This window comes from Athene cunicularia (assembly GCF_003259725.1).
Source record: "Athene cunicularia isolate RWA chromosome 1 unlocalized genomic scaffold, athCun1 chr1_part2, whole genome shotgun sequence".
In the NCBI taxonomy this organism is placed as follows: domain Eukaryota; kingdom Metazoa; phylum Chordata; class Aves; order Strigiformes; family Strigidae; genus Athene; species Athene cunicularia.
In genome coordinates, this window is record NW_020799092.1 from 45,276,498 (window position 1) to 45,293,414 (window position 16,917).

Sequence of the window (16,917 nt, forward strand, 5' to 3'; positions counted from 1 at the left end):
CTGGGGTGAGCGGGGGGAGGGGCGCTCCCGGCCCGCGCGCTAATGGCGCCTTAGCGGCGCCTCTGCCCGGCGCTTGCTTCGCCCTCACTGTGTCCCTCTTCCCTCCCCCCAGGAGATGGCGAAGAGCCTGAGGAGCAAGTGGAGGAGGAAGATGCGGGCGGAGAAGAGGAAGAAGAACGCGCCCAAGGAGCTGGAGAGGCTGAAAAAGATCCTGGGAACCAACGCGGATGTCGCCATGGAGGAGGTCAAGGAGGTGGCGACCGTGCTGCCCCCCAAGAAGGTCCTCGAGCAGGGGGGTGAGTTGGGCTCCCGCAGGGCGGCGCTGGAGCTACGGGGAGGGCCCGGCTGGCGAACCAGACCAGGCGCCGCGGGAGGCCGAGGTGCCGCGTCGGCTCTCGCGGGCCCTGGGTTGCCCAAGACCTGCCTGCTGATCGCCTGGCCGCCTTCTCCTGTCCCTCGTCACGCTTAAAGCGTGGTTTACACTCTACCAGTTTCTTCTGTTGCAGTCACCCACGTGCAGGGACGACTTGGGGTATTCCTCTGGCTTTCACTGTCGTGATCAGATTTAGAATTATTTTAGGTCAAGAATAGTGAGTTGGAAAACCAAATCTTTATCTTTTAAAGCCCAAAGATGTTATTAAATCACTGAATCTGGTCATCTCGCAACATTAACGATCTGTATTGCATCTGTTCACTTGTGGAACAAGCTTATTAGCTTCTGATTTAAAGTATGTAGTGTCTCATAGAGTGATATCTCTTTGTGAAGACAGATAAGTGAGGATTCACAGCTTGATATTTGCGGTTAAACTGGAGATAGAGTATATTTTCCCTTCTAGTGTAAGTGGGACACTAAATATAGTAAAAGTTGGTCCTGAATCTGAAGTAATTTTTTTAGAGATTTTTGTCAATAATGGAATGATTGGGTTTTTTCCCCTCTTTACTGTCTCAAGCTAGGGGTAGTAAGGACCCTAGTTTTGTATGCTAATTAATGCCACATTGCACATGGTATGGGAGTATGTGGCATTAGGTGCCACAGTCTTCCTCTCTGTTGCTTGAATAGGATGTAATCTGCATAGGAAATAACCCAGGAAGTGGAAACAAAGGTTTTAAATAGCTATATATTGGACAGGAGTCAGAAAGACACCTTTTCTCCAAAACTGCGGTCTAAACTAAATCATCATCCTTTTTTCTTCTCCAATTTATGCCACTTCAGCTGATTTAAGCTTTTTATGTGGCATGCAGAAGTCTTTTGAGACACCACAGTGGGGATATAGAATAATGCTAGTAATCACTGTCAGTCACACAGCCAGTTCTGTCAGTATTTCAGAAATTAGGAAAGAGAGGAAAGTGTTGTGAGGAGGAATAGCAGAACCTGTAAACTATATTGAAAATAGAAATAGAATGCTATATAAAAATACTTTCCCAATTAAGGGTAGCTTAGAGCATAATTTGTAATTTTGTCCATGGTTCTGATTTGTCCCATAAACTAGGTGTAAAAGTTCTTTATGGGATTCTTAGGATTGAATTTCCAAAATGTTTTAGGACATTGTTGGCCTACTGATACTGAAGCTGGAGGAAACATTGTCTTAAACCTAGTTTCTGAAGCAAACGCCTGGCTAGCTGTCATTCCTACACCCCGTTCCAACTGCTGTCAACTTTTCTACAAGTGGCCAGTTTCACTCAGCCTTTGTAGAGAGACAGCATCCTCAGAAATACCTAAGTGTGTGTATATATATTTATTTCATGAAACAACTACAAGTTTTGTGAAAATGATGGTGTTGTCTTTGAGAGGACTCTTCAGCACTAGCTGTGGACACAAGGGAGTTCACATTGCAAAATGTTATAAGGGACTGAAGTAGCTGAAGGTTTCATCTAGACTAGCACTTTCCATAGATAGGTGAATGATTTTCCAGCCTAAGAAGGTATATAGATGTGTTAGGGATATTTTCCTGTGGTACATTAAGGTATTTTTCACAGCACATTGTGAAATATTTTTTTCCCCAGTTTTTGTTATGAGGAAAAAAAAGAAAAAGAAATAGGAAGATCTGGCTAACCTTTGGTCATAAATGGTTTGTAGCTGTTTTTGAAACTTTGTAGGCATGTACATTGTATTTCAAGGTAATAATATCCATTGAGTCTGCTTCAACTACCTACTTGTACAGCTTTTTTTTCTTGGTCCTTTTCTCTTTGTCTTTAACTCCTTTAATGCTTTCTTTAAACCCTTTAAGGTTTTCTTTATGTCCTTTGACTACTTCTGTTCAGTAGGTTTCTTCCTTTTACTGATTCCTACAGCATCCTTGACATTGCAAAGTATGATGAAAACGTGCTATGTGAAGAGCTGATATTTTTTGTCTAGGAGTATTTCTTTAGTTAATATGGCAGCTGACATTTATTGTGGATGTGCTTTTTCTGCAGTCAAAATTCATGTAACAGATTAACCTCAGTCATATGATAGGACAGGAATCAGAGAAGAATCTTACGTAGAATTGGTTTTCTTGAGGTACTGATTTTTTATTTTCCTTGAGGTGTTCCTCTTGTAGCCTTGTTGTCTCAGCGAGACATGACATTCATGTGGTGTTAGCTAGCTGGGAATGCTGTTCTTGGGAGTGACTGTGTCACAGGTAGTCTTCCTGATCCTAGAGATTAGTCCTCTATTTCTGTCTCTAAATATATTAGACTTGACCTCATGCTTGCTTTTTGAAGCAATTGTAGCATCACTGGCTCATGCTTCGTACTGTCATTGTATTTCAGCTTTTCTCTTTGTTCTTCTCCTTACTTTCTTAGACTTTTTACTTTCTTCATCTTCCACTCAAATTAATGTAATTTTTTAGAACGGATCTTAAATGTTACATCATAAAAAGTGTTTAATTGTGCATATGTTTCAGTAAGCCTATGGCTTCCTGTATGGTTGCAGCATTTGTTGGAGACCACACACAATGTTTTTAGACACAGTATTGGAACAGATGGCAGACTAAAGAATAAGGTGCTTTGCCAAGAGATGGGCCTTTAGGGAAAATTCTGAATATTTACCATCAGCTGTTGAACTTCCTGGGTTGCAGTTGTATTGGTTTGGAGCGAGCTTTCAGTGTATAAAGCCTTTAGCTCTCTACATAGAAATACTGTTGTGTGTAGGGATATTTTTGCATAATTTTTGTGAATCTAATAATAAAATAGCTTCTATGAAGCTAATTAATGTATTTTGCTCACTACATGTAAATACCTTTCTTTTTCAGATGACTGCAAAATGGACATAGATAATAAACGAAACAAGAAAACGCTTCTGGACAAGCATGGACAGTACCCAATATGGATGAATTCCAGGCAGAGAAAGAAGCTGAAGGCACAGCGTGTTAAAGGGAAAAAAAAATCAAAACTAGCCAAAGGCCTAGCCTGGTAAAGCCAATTTTGTAAGATCATGAATTTTTTACTTGCAAAATAAATATCCTAAATAAGTACATTTTTGTGCTTGGTCACAGAGTATAATTAGTATACTAGTTAGTATACATGTAACACTGCGTGTTACATGAAGTTTTGAAGAGACCCTTAGGCCAGCAAATGATGAAAGCAATATCAATTGGGTGTCTGCCAAACTTGAAAAAAGAAAACCCAAAAAGCATGCTGAGTGCCTTTGAATAGACTAAGCTGTGGCTACCTGTTTTCTTGGGGGGGGGCAGGGTCTTCATCTTTTAAATTGTGAACGCTGAAAATGCTAAAAGGAATCCCAGAAGTAATTAAACTAAATGGTTTTTGTACTGTGGTCTTTGTCAGTGTAACTTGTCTTTTAGTAAATTTAAACAAAGGATTCTGTAAGCTCGCCATATCCTTTAAATTATTCTGTAAAATTACTTTTGTTGCACTGTTTTGTGTTGCTTTTAACATATGGTAGTTACAAAAATGGGGTTTTAACATGTATTTTAAAAGAGATTATACACTGAAATCAACACCAAGGCTTCATGAAACTTCTATAAGTAAAAAGACAGTGTCAGTCTGACTAATTTGCAAAGAGAAAGTTGTTGGAACAAAGAAGTATTTCACTGCTGTCTATAACTAAAACATTGTAGGAACTAAATAACTGGAAGGAAAACATTCTTTTGTTATTAATATGAGAGAATGCAAACACAGATTGGAAATAACATTGTTTTATTTAGGATTTTCCAAGTTTTAGTAAAGTAAATGAGGATTTACTTTTCTGTGTGTATTTTCAGTGGCCTTTTATTCCTTTTAAAATGGTACTCATCTAGCATTCTTTACAGTGTGGGCATAGGATAAAATATTGCATAATTGTGTAACAGATGCCATTTATGTGTGATTAGCTACAGTTGGTTGCATATTACTCAGCAATAACATGTGATGACAGATGCAAGAACTAGTTGCCCTGAAAGCTTGTGCTTTTAAAATGTCTCTCATTTCAAGGATGGAAATAATTATAGTACCGGTCCTACAGTGTGTTGCCAGCTGAAGTACCATTCATCAATAACTTTCATCCAGCTTCATCCAAGATGGGATCCACAAGTCGTGATATGTCTTTTGTGATAACTTGGGCATAGGAAATAGGATTTATTCTTTTTAAAGTAATTATACTTGCTTATACTGTGCTAAAATCCATTAAGAAGAACTCAACCTGATAGAAAACTTCGGAATTTTTATTGTTAGGGGAAAAATATTTTGTTGCTTAGGTAAAGAACTACAAAGGTGTTGGAGGAAATACCAGTGCATCTTCTGTTTTCATATACATTGACAATTAATGAGACTTGGCAATATGTGTAGATCAAAGTTAACCAAATTATATGTTGTTAATAACTTTGTACTTTAAAATCATTCACATTAAGTTGATAATATCCTCACTAAAAATAGATTGTTTTATTAAATGGGTCTAGATTTCAGTATTGAGTATGATAGCATTTAGATTAGTACTACCTTAAAATTGATTAATAGGGAGAAAAGTGTTCTTTAAGGTTCATAATTGTGTTTATCCAGAAATGGAATGGACAGTCAGTATTTCTTTACTATTTTAGTGACATAGGCTGTATTTTGCTTAATGTGTGCTTTGGAGAGTTGTGGAGGGGAGCTTCTTAGGCTTAAGTGCTAACAATTTGGGTTTTTTCTGTAGAGTAAGCACAGTGCTATTTTTGATGTGCTTGTTTGTAAATCAGATTACTTTCAAGCGGCTGCTGGTGGGAAAGCAGGCTGCTTTTCCTGAGTGGAGATAATCAGACTGGCAGCATACTCCCCATTTAAATGTACGGCTTCAGAGTCAGTTAATTTCATTCTTCAGGTGCGCAGCCATACTCTCTGTCCCAATTTAATCAATTAAGGCTGCCACCGCTGTACTTGCATTACCCTCTCCTCTGGAATTGTTCCAGTTCTGCCTCTGCTTCTTCCTCTAGAACAAAAAATGATCTGCACAACTGAATACTCTTTATTTCTTCTTTTATGACCTAGCCCAGAGCTTTGTTGCACAAATTTAAGTGTACTGCTTTTGAGACCAGATTAAGGATTTGACTCTCAAATGAGAGATGGCAGATGCTGCACTGATCTTTTGTTTAGCAGTTATTTCCTACAGGTGAAACAATACTGGCTATGTGAGGTGTTTCCTTCATGGTGTCCAGGATGAAGTCAAACAGATTCACTTAAACTATAGATATTTTAAGACATCCTGTTTGATTTTTTTGAGCTGAAACAGGGTAAGAAAGGAATGAACCCTTGCCTTTGCTGGAAGGTAGGTCTTAGTCTAGTACCAATGTACTGTGTACAACATCACAGCTCACTCAGGTGAAGCAGAGCTCTCTCTGGGCCGGAAAGGATTTTGAGAGCCCTGCTGGGTGGGGTCTATAATCCAGGCTGAAGGCTCGCTTGTAGACAGACAGCAGGAACCTGGCTAAATGTGCAGCATGGTTATAACCTCAGAGGCTGAGTCACAGATGCAGCAGCAAAATTCTACCTTCTAGGGTTTGAGCATATACTATGTATGGATGTGGTAATTTTGTATTTGAAATTTGCTTTAGATCTGCTTTGAGCAGCTATATTTTTTGAATGTGACTACCAAACTTTTAGTTGTCATTGAATATTTGATTTGCATTGTTGAATCTGAAACATTCTGTTTGATCACTTCATGAAGAAAATCATTTGTACTTCTTCACAATAGAAAACTAACTTAAACATACTAGGTTTTGGCTGAAATACATGTTTTAAAAGTCCTTGGGGATTTTCAGAGAAGTTATCTGCCTCTAAAACCAGCATTCTAATGATATCATAATTCATTGATCTTTATCTCAAAAAATTTTTTAGGTTGTGATTGAATTGATTAAGAAAATTGATGGAAGTCTAAAAGTGTATAACTGAAATAGCACTGTCAGTTCAGTTTTCTGCTGTGTAACTGTGCTATTATGAAACTATTTTGTTGAAACTTCCTACCACTGTAACTCTGCCACCTACCTGCAAAGTGCTGTGGTAGCTGGATTTCATGGATCTACAAAAGGTGTGGGAAATAACATAGGCAGTTTTGAACTACAAGCATAAATGTCAGAGCTGAAAGAATTAAATACTGTCATTTTATTGAAATGTTTCTGTACTATAAAATGTGTGTGTGTGTGTGTGTATACAGTATAAAAACTGCATCAGCAAATTGCTAAATGTCCTACAGATTGTTGGCAGTTTCCTGAGAAGACGTCTGCCCTTTTTGGCACAGTATGCAAGACTTTGTTTTAAAGTGAGTTATTTCAGATGCCTCAAATAACTGGTGGTGGTGGTGGTGCAGTTCCTGGGCCTTTCTGGTAACTTGTTTGTGCTCTGGGACACCTGCTTTTCTGCACTGTATAGTCAGGTGGGTTGGGAGACTAACCTAGCTGAGATATGCTGGAAATATTCCTATTTTCCCCCTATTTTTTCAGCTGAATTGGTTTACAGCCTTTCTGTACAAAAAGCACTGTCAGTAGGAGGCAATCCAAGACTGGGAACAAATAGCTGGTGAAGGCAGGGCTGTGTGAGACAGACCTTTTGCTTCAGCACTGATCTCGTGCCACCATTTCCCTGTGGCATTAGCGGCTCAGTGCAGTCACTTTGCAGTGCAGTGTTTTGAAGATGGGGAGAGGTTCTGAAGATTAAGTCAAGCAAATGCATTGAATAGTGGTTTTGAAAGTTATTCAGTGGAGAATGTAGCATTAGAATAATTGAGGTCAGCGTTCTTTATCTTATAGTCCCTGTTACGTTTTGCTAAAACGCTGACAGCTTAGGCTCCACTGATGAATATAGTCAGCTGCGAGCCTGTACAGATTCTTTCAGTTTGCTTTATCTTTGGCTTTACCTGCAGCTGTCACTGTGGTTTTAGACTAAGTCTGGTTTGGGGAGACCTAGTACTGGATAGCCACATCCTGAGGATGCAAGGTGCTCCTCTGATACATGGTCATACATATTGTTTGGTTTTTAAAAAACAAAAGTAGCCCTCCTTTATCTATACAAAGGCTTTATACTGTATGTCTGTTTATACTCTGCTACCTTTTCCTCCTGCAGCCTGAAGAGTTGCATGGTTCTAGCGAATTTGATGGAAGCTGTATGTCTGATCTGTATCAGGTTTGTAGTGTGAATTTGTCTGGTGTTAGAGATTATACGACTACAGCCTTAGCACTGCATAAATGTGGGAGTGCAGAGCAATCTATTCCTCTGAGTGGCATGGTCTTAATTGAGTTATGGCAGTTGTGGCTATAATTAGAGTTTGAAGCCATAGCTGTGAATTGCTCTTTTTCAGGCCAGGGTTTTGCCATCAACTTTAACTTACCTAAGGGTGAGGTTTCAGAGGAGGATTGAGCCATCTGATCGCTCACTGCTGCAAAAAGAGGCTCTTCAACTTTTGCCTATCCCTTCTCCAGCTGCACTGCCCAATTCATGATTTCCTACTTCAGGAGAAATAGACATTGGGGTTTTTAATTCTTTTTTTCTGAGCTAAAAGTAAGAGAGAACCACAACTTTCTTCGGTTTGATAAACACTGCACAGTTCTGACAAGCCCCATGCTCCCCCTGTGCTTTTATTCCCACACTACTACAGTGTTCTGATTTCAACTTTCCCTTATCACTAGCAACAGTAGTCAAAGGGAAAGAGAAGGCAGAATAGGAAGAGGATAATTTTTGCGCTGCCCCCTCTCCCTCTTCCTAATAACTTTAACATCACTGTCACAGGTCTCTGATTTATTTGGTACACATACAAAAGGTCTCAAATGTTAGAAACGGGACATGGTATGGCCACAGAGGGTTGTGTATCAAGGGTCCTACGCAAGGTAGCGTGAGGTCTGCTTTATGAAGGGCTTGTATACTGAGAGCAAACAAGCAGTGACTTGTTTTCTTCCAATTTCAGTCTAATCAACTGTTCAGGAGACAATGAAGGTTATGAGATTCTGGTTTGGTAAACTACTACTTAGCATCTTTTCTCCCTAATTGCACTTAATTTTCTTGCAAGTCTCCTAAAGTCTGGGTGTAGATTTTATAGCATTTTAAAACTTTGCTTTTAACCAGAATTTGGGTTTGTGGACAGTATTTTGGAACACAAAGGCACATTTTTTGTCTCCAGTACTGCTCATCCAACTCAGTCCAGCTGATCCATTCATACCTGTTGCCATTATGTAAAACATGTACCACGTCTCCTTTTTGAAAGCTGACAAATTGATAATGTATAGGTGCAATAGCTATTCCATGCTACAGCTTGCTACCTTGAGTCTTTACATTACTTCGTCAACAGACATGCTGTAAACTTGGCTTTGACAGATTCTAACATCTGTGAATGCAAGAAGAACTTTTTAGATGTGTTGATTGTACTTCCTGGCCTGGCACTATAAGCCTTACAGTTACTTTCTGTCCATTTTGCTTCCGCAAAATGTGACAGAACTTAGTACAGAGCGGATCAGAGCTGCAATTTGTCTCAAGTGAATACAAAAGATTTCTGTGAAGGATTAGAAGGACGGCTGTGTTTCAACAGCTTCTTTCTCACAGTCTCGGGATTAGATCATGACCACTGCTGCTACTGAATATCTTCACTCCAAATGCAAAATTCAAGTTAGTTCACTTAATATAAAGAATATGTGCAAAAATATACTTTAAACTGATTGTGAGAATTAAGAAAGGTATGATACATTGCTTTTTTCTGAACTACTTGCACCCCCTGAAAGGTGGTATTGTCAGAGGATACAACGAAAGAAGCCAGAGACCAAAGTGCAGCAGGTTATGTGGGAAGCTGGTGGTGGAGATGCAGACTGACCTGTCTGAACCCCAGTCTGGTGCCCTCAGACACTTTGATTATTTTTTTCTCTCCTTAATATTCTTAAGGCTGTCTGAGTTCTTGTGAAAATGACACAGCCATGATTATTCTAGAGCAACTGCAGCCAAAGTGTGGTCCATATACTTGCCTGGACTTGGCTTTTGTTGTGTGGAAGAGCAAAAAAATTTAATTTCCCAAGTGTAAGATCATCCATGGGAAAGACTACAGGTTGGTCTATTGATACAATAACTTTAGGAACCATTGCTCCAATATACAGTATGGTGTATTTATATAGAGATACCTACATTTTTATGCATCCTTTTTAAAGAGGTAACTGAGTGCATGTCAAGCACTACATCTTCTCTTTTTCTCTTGAGGAAGAAAATTGCATGTGGATTTCTTGTTATTTTTCTTGCTGTTTAAAATGAGTACTAACCTGTGAAGTCCTCTTAAGTGTCCACTATTTTAGAAAGATTCTTATAAAAGTTAAAAAAAGGTAATTTATGGTTCTGTTTCTTTAGCCAGCCAGTAAGATGCTGACAGCCAATGCATGTCCTTAACACATGCTATCAAAGCTTATCTCCAGAATTTCATCCCCTCATAATTGTAGACATTGGCGTTTCAGGAGTCTTTTTTTTTTTTTTGTCTTTTTTTTTTTGTCTTTTTTTTTTGTCTCTTTTTTTTTGTCTTTTTTTTTTTTTTTCTCCTTTCCTATGGAAAAGTAGCTTTTTGTCTTAACTCCTTAACAAGCTCCTGACAGATACTCCCAGCAGTGGGAACTGAATCTGTGCTTCCATGTCTGGTGATTGCCCTCTAACAGTGACGGGAGGTGGAGGAAGCAAGAAGTATATGCCAGGCAGTGTATGCCCTGGTTGCTACCTCAGCATTTCACTGACCTTAACAGCGTCATCCAAATTCACCAGTATTGAGAGAGATAAGATTATCTGTCGTAGCAGTCACTGGCATCACCTCCTAAAAGCGATTCAAATTCAGCAGTGACACGGATGAAATTAGTTTAGTGGCTTCAGCCCTTTTCCCCTTAAATGTATTTCTGGCATCACCCAATGGACCACCTCTGGATATTTAGGGAAAGGCGCTGTGACGAATGAGCCTCCGTGCAGGGAGCAATCCGACCAGGAGCCTGCTCTGCCCGCCCCGTCCCCGTGCTGCGGGCCGGGAGCCTTCCCGCGCCCCGGCGCTTGCCTCGGAAGCCGCTGCCCGGTAGGTGGCACCGACACCGGCGGGAGCACTGAGGGCCCGGCCCGGCCCTGAGGGCAGCAGGAGGGAGCCAGACCAGCCTTTGAACGTGACTCCAGCCGTGCGAGACATCACGTCTCTAACACCCTGTACGTTTATTTTTTTCGGTTAAGAAATAGCATTGGTTTCCAATTGGGGCATGTATTAATTGCAGGAAAACGCTTAACGCTGTGTATGTTGCATACTGCGATATTCTGCAATAGTCTGTGGGGCTTTGCTGTGGGTATCCCTAGTGCTCTTAGGTTCACCCTGTTCCTAACTGCCTGAAAAACTGCTAAAATTATTGTCAGATATTTTGTCCCAAGAAGAAGTGACATTTAAATGTGTAAAACCACTTAATATTTTTACTGATTTCTCTACAATTATACTAAAACTAAAACTGCTACTTGGTGTGAATGCTTCCCCAATCTATTTTTTTTTTACCCTTAAACATGTAATTTTTCCAGAAATGGAGACAAAGTGACACATGACTACTGATACACAGTGTTTTGTTTTTAAAAGGAAGGTTCTTGAAAAGCCTCTTATCAATCAACTGAAATGTTCTAATGAAAATTTAAGAAACTCAGTGAAAAGAGAGTTGTTATATATTTTCTTGGTTTATTTGGATTTTAAAATCTCCATGTGGTGATTTCAGCTAAGGTCCTGTGTCAGGGAAACCCAGAAGTGAAGTTGACCAGAGACAAGTTAAAATGCCTGTGTTGTTTTCATTGTCCAAATGTAATGATGTGCAATAATTTAAACCAGCAGTTTCACATGGTTAAAAATGAATTGAATTTTTTAAAATTCTAAAAGTAACCTCAGAAACACCAAAAAGGATAACAGTTTGTGTTAGGTTAGCATTAGTTTTGAAACTACAAAAACTGTTTTCTATGCGTTCACCAAAAAAAAAGTTTTTAATTTTAGGAATGCATAGAAAAAAATTTTGTTCTCCTACAAACAAACAGTGTTACAACAAAGGCATCCTTTCCTGCAACTGTCATTGAAGCTGAGAAAAATAAAATAATCTTATGTATGTCAGGATTAAGATACAGGCAAGATAATATAAAATTAGAAAAAGCATTTTAAAAGTACAAGATTTACTCTGTAATAAAGACACAAAGAAAAAATATTTATCTAAGCAGTCATTTAAAAAACAAATATGCAGCGATGCAGTTGAACAAATTTATGGAATAATATTTAAAACTGAAAAATATTTTTTGAATTATAAGAAAATAAATGTTGCTTAACTTGGAGAAATAGATTCCCACATGAAAAATGTAAGTTAGATATATATTTTTTTTTACATAAATATATGTAAATAAACCACTTTTAGGTTGTATCTAAACTTGCCAATTTTAGTGGATGGGGATTTTGTTTACAGGCACAGCAATAGCAAAGATTAAAGGTTAAAAAATAATAGAGAAGCTGAAGTTCCAGCTTTCTTTAAAGAACAAGAAATGAAAATAAAATGTGCAAAAAAGTTTTTGCAAGACTTTTTCAAATGTAAATTAATCTTCAAAATACATTTGAAAAGTTTTTAAAAATTATTATTATTATATTCTCTTTCATTCCCAATCTCTACATTTTAAGATCTTGTTTCTTTTGGAAACCCCACTAACACAAAAATGTAAACCAATGAATGCAGCTTCTGGTCCACCCTGATATCTTTAGAGATTGTTTCATGAGAAACAGAGGACCCATAGCTTTCATTCACTTCTAGATGTAATGTGAATTTGCTGTGGTAGGAAATGAAATAATTTCCAAAATGATCTTTCCCAAGTATCTTTTTGTGTTAAACAGAGTTTGGATTCAGTGGCTCCTAATGAATTTGGATATGTTAACAGTGACTGGATCATATCCAAATATGACTTGATGGGAAAGCCATTAGTTTTCTTCCCTGAGGTTACCCTGGGATCCCATCTGGTGATTGCTAATAAATGTGGATATGTTCTGGAAAAAAAAGAGCTTGTACTGGATTCTAGTATGAATTACTGGGAGTGCAGTTTCTTGAAGTTTTGTTCATGTACTTCAGGGAAGTTGGGTTTGGAGTACCTTAAAGTTACAAAAGAAACATGTTGCTCACATGACATAAGCCTTCAGTTAATTTTTTTTGGTCTGTAGCAATTGTTTTTACAACAAACAATTGTGTTTGAGATCAGCAGAAATGTATCATGATGTAAAAATGCTTGGAGAAAATCAAAACCAAAACCAGTCATTAAAAGCAACTTTATGTTTGATTGTAGCTACCACGTGCTTACTCTAAAATAACAACTTTGCCTATGCCTGAGCAACTTTCCTCCTTAGTGGGATGAAATCTAAATCCCATTCATCTTTTCTCTGAACCACCCAGAGCACTTAGGCAAGCTGTTTCATTTTTATATGCAGTGTTAGAGAGAAAAATCTTGATGAGCAGAAACATATGTTTGTCTCAACAAAGAGGAAATACTCATCTATTTTCAAAATCCTATTAATTCTTGGAAGATACAGCAGTACATTTAAAATAGTAAGGCTAATCATTGTATGCAACGTGCTATTTGTGAACACTACAACTTTTAATTACATGAAGGGAAAGATTACATTTCTTTCATAAAGAAAAAATTCTATTGTTCAGGTGTTTGTTGGTTTGTTTTTTTTTTTCCTTGACAAACCAGTTATTAGCCAGGGCAAATTGACTCTGGCTGTGATCAAAGGAGCAATTCATCTCATCCTGCAAGTCCTGCAGCGTAACAACTATCTGTTGTTGCAGAATATGCAGGTTGTCTTTAGCTGCCAACCCCGTGCAGGCACAAAAAAAAAAAAAAAAGGAGTGAGGAAAAGCCTGTAAAGCCCAAAATAAAACTCTGGATTCTTCTGGTTCTTGTCAGGTTCAGTTACAGTGGGACAGAAACAGCAGTAAATTCACTGAGGCTCTATCAGGTCAAACTAGCTCCATTATAAATATCATTCATATAAACCATGTGGGTGAGAGAGAAACTGTCACAAGAAGGGAAGAGAAAATAGGTCTTCTGCACTGCAATAAATTGTATTAAGTTTTTATAGATTATAACACAGAAAATTAAAACTTAACATATGTATGCCTGTACACGTGTGAATGCATGTATGTGTGCGTAGTATTAAACATTCAAATGTTATAAATCCAAATATTTTACTTTAATAAAATACAGATATTTCAATGACTGTAGATAAAATTATAGTGTGGTATAAATCTAGAACAAGAGCTTTGAAGAAGTGTTTTGCATTTTCCTCGGGAGTTGACTCAGTGACTTGAAGTGTTTCTGATAGGATGAATAGTCCCACTTAGCTTTGCAACTGGTGAGTAGCTCAGAGGGTTGTGATCATTAAAGGTGATGACCTTTAAAGGTGATGGGAAGGTAATGACCAAAGCCCTTGTTTACCTACGCTGTTGACAGAAGAACATTGTTTCCTATGTTTCCCTGATGTAATTGAAATTATCAGTAAGAATCTTAATGACATACATTTTTTCCAAGTTATCGGTGCTTGATGGTGGCGTGTTTGTTTTTTTTTAGGTTTTGAGATGCCTTGACACTATTATTGGAGTACAATTAACAATTAATTTACATGAAATAGCTAGAAGTTGCCAGATGATAATGCACTCCCCCTCCTTTCCAACCTCAGCTAGATCTAGAGCAGTGTCCTAGCTACCAGAGTTCATTAACTAGTGAGAGGTTAATATATATATACATTGGTTCAGTAAAGCAGAAATGAGAGAGAACACACTAGCAAAACCATTAGCATTGTAACGACTACAGCTGTACAGTAAGAGAATAGGAATACATTAAAATTATGGGAGTGCACCAAAGCTTTTAACAAGGGAATTAGCTTTGTTACAGAAGTTCATGAGAAGTGAAGCTGTGTACAGATTACATGTCATCTACCAAAATGAGTAAATCTGTTTTATTCTTAAAAATTGTCATACTTTTGGGCACACCGCTAACTTTGAGATTTATTTGTTTTAAAAAAAAAAAAAAAATCGAGGTTTTTTTTCTTGCCACTGCCTCTTGATTTCTTGCCCAGGGGAACCAAGGTCATTGAGTTCTACTGTCAATGTCATGCATTTACTGGTTTAGGTCCCAAGTCAACTAAACACAGAGATACTTGCTTAACTTCAAAGGGGTAAACCATGAGATTCGAGATAAGGTTGGTACTTATCTGCTCAAGGTATATTGCTCACTGCCTTACAGGTCAGTTCTTAATGACCACAGGGAGTAAAACCAGAGCCAAAGAAAAATTAGGTTCAGTGTAAACACAGAGGAGGAAATAGACAGAAATGGGAACCCTTACTTCAAAACTGAAGCAAAAATACCCACTAGCTGCCCCCAAAGCTTCCTCTATTCTTCTCTGATGGGTTCTCATGTGCCTATAATAGTGTCTCTGGTCATGTCCAAAACTACTGCAGACTGACAGCACATCCTTAAGCACAGCTGGGAAATCAGAGCAACATTCATTTGCTCTGAGGAAATAAGGAACAGATCAAGGCAATATTTAATCTAATTTCTGTTGACTACTTCTGCATCTACTAATGTGTTGTCCTCTGCCCACTTCTGTCCACTAGCTACAGTGAAACCCTCAGGTGAGTTACTTAGGTTAGACCTTTAGCATAGGGATGCCCAGTCTCCTCTAAAGTTTCCTTCCACACTCCCTTCCCAACCAGTAGAGCCCACAACCTGGTAGCTGAGGCCACAGGGCAACAGGACAGAAGGGCTTGACTCCTTGCAAGCAGAATGTATGCCTTGCATTAACCTTGAAACAATTGCATTAGCGGGGCTTCTCCTCTGGCAGTGTCTGAAAAGACAAAACTTACGTTTTTTGGGAGGAAGGATGTAAGTAGCAGCCAACCCTTTAGAGAGCTTCTCAGGATGTGGATTCCAGGTGAGCAGACATCTCCTGTTAGTCCTGGATGTGGCACTTCCAGAGAGGGACAAGATTCAGGATATATCTTGAAGTCGATGAGAATGATTTTAGACAGATGCCTATTCAAGACTGATTCTTGCAGAGCCACTTACTGCTCCCCATTTATTGTAGAGTCGTTAGGCATCAAAGCCTAAGGATCTCTGCTAAAGTCTGCAATCCTGAAGCTTTTTTTAAAAAGTTTTTTTTAATTAAGCACTTATCTTTTTTTGAGTTTATATCTTTTGTTGAGTGTTGCTGTAAGGGCTCAAGTCAGTAACTTTGGCACATGCAGGTGTGTATAAAGTCATGGGAGTTTGAGAGGAGGAAGATAAGTGTAGATGAGAAGGATAACAGTACTGGGCTCTGAAGCTGCTGCTGTTGCTAATGCACTGGCAAGCCAGACCTAGCACACATGCGTTTGCACTACTAAAGAACACAAAACCCCGACAGTTCTAGTGTTTTAAAAATGAAGGAAAAGTTTGGAAATAGCTTTGATGGAGTTGCCATTCTGGTGACCTCCCTACTGCAAAGATGTCAGAAACACCTCCTTTCACCAGGAGTTATCCTTCCTGCTCTGCCATATGTTGGCTTGGAGGGGGCAGGATTATCAGTAGCACAGCCAGAAATAGTGGGGTAGCCATTTATCCAGAGGTGAATCAGAGTGCGTGCACTGGGCCAGCATTGTCTGTGGAAAGGACACTCTGAGTATTGCTGATGTCTGAACGTATAGACCCCCTTTGTAAGGTAAGTTTCCGTGTCTCTTCTTGACTACAGATGATGAATGATGTTTTTCTGTAATTTCATTTTCTGCTGCAACGGTCATCCAGCCTTCTAAAGTAAAAAATCTATTAAGCTACTGCTATAAGTCACTAGGTGGAAGCATCTACCTTAATACTAGTAGTGTAACTCCTTATTAGAGGTAAGATTTTCATTTCCTTTCTCATCTTTAATTTCTGCATCAGATAACACAATGTCTCATTATCAAACACTGTGAATTGTATCGCTATTATTGTCTGGTTCAGGAAAATACTTCAGCAGAAGCCCAAGTCCATCCAAGGCCCTGACCCCACACCATTTGGGAATGCACTTTATTTTGTATAGTGACTAGTACTTGTAGGGCTGGGACTTCATTTGGTGAGACATGTAAGTATGTGTTTAAATTGAGCTCACAGGAGCAAATGCTTAAGTGGCTAAGCTGGGACTAACATGACTCTTTCTGCCTTACAACACTTTTAGCAAAAATTCAGCATGATGCCTTCACAGAAGGGCTTCCTGACCCCCTTCTTTCTGTACCAGCACCTCCTATTTTCTCCACACTGTGATTTCTCCTATTCCACTCTCCACTCAGAATAATTGTTTGCCTCGGAGAGAAGTCAGGATGCCAATTAGCTGTGAGCTGGGCAGCCTGAAGAGTGGTACTGTTACGATGGAAAACATCATTAATTTGGCGATAGGTCTTCTGCAGCATCGTAACTCTTTAACGAAGTGGCCATGATCCACATGTCCTTTCTCCTCCAGGATTTGGT

The 16,917-nt window shown here is 38.8% G+C and overlaps 1 protein-coding gene across 1 annotated transcript; it reads left to right on the top strand.

Annotated features, from left to right (window-relative positions):
* The first annotated feature begins 6 nt into the window (after positions 1-6).
* On the top strand, positions 7-4,184 carry LLPH (LLP homolog, long-term synaptic facilitation factor). The gene is made up of 2 exons (XM_026868196.1): positions 7-296; positions 3,234-4,184. Exons 1-2 carry the CDS (start codon positions 116-118, stop codon positions 3,395-3,397), a joined length of 345 nt encoding a protein of 114 aa, XP_026723997.1. The 5' UTR covers positions 7-115; the 3' UTR covers positions 3,398-4,184.
* Positions 4,185-16,917: the final 12,733 nt, after the last annotated feature.

What these genes read in the sequence shown, in the direction of transcription:
- LLPH (XM_026868196.1), top strand. Translation starts at nt 116, where the DNA reads ATGGCGAAGAGCCTGAGGAGCAAGTGGAGGAGGAAGATGCGGGCGGAG. An exon ending in GAAGGTCCTCGAGCAGGGGG is followed by an intron (nt 297 to 3,233) that starts GTGAGTTGGGCT and finishes TTTCTTTTTCAG; the next exon opens with ATGACTGCAAAATGGACATA.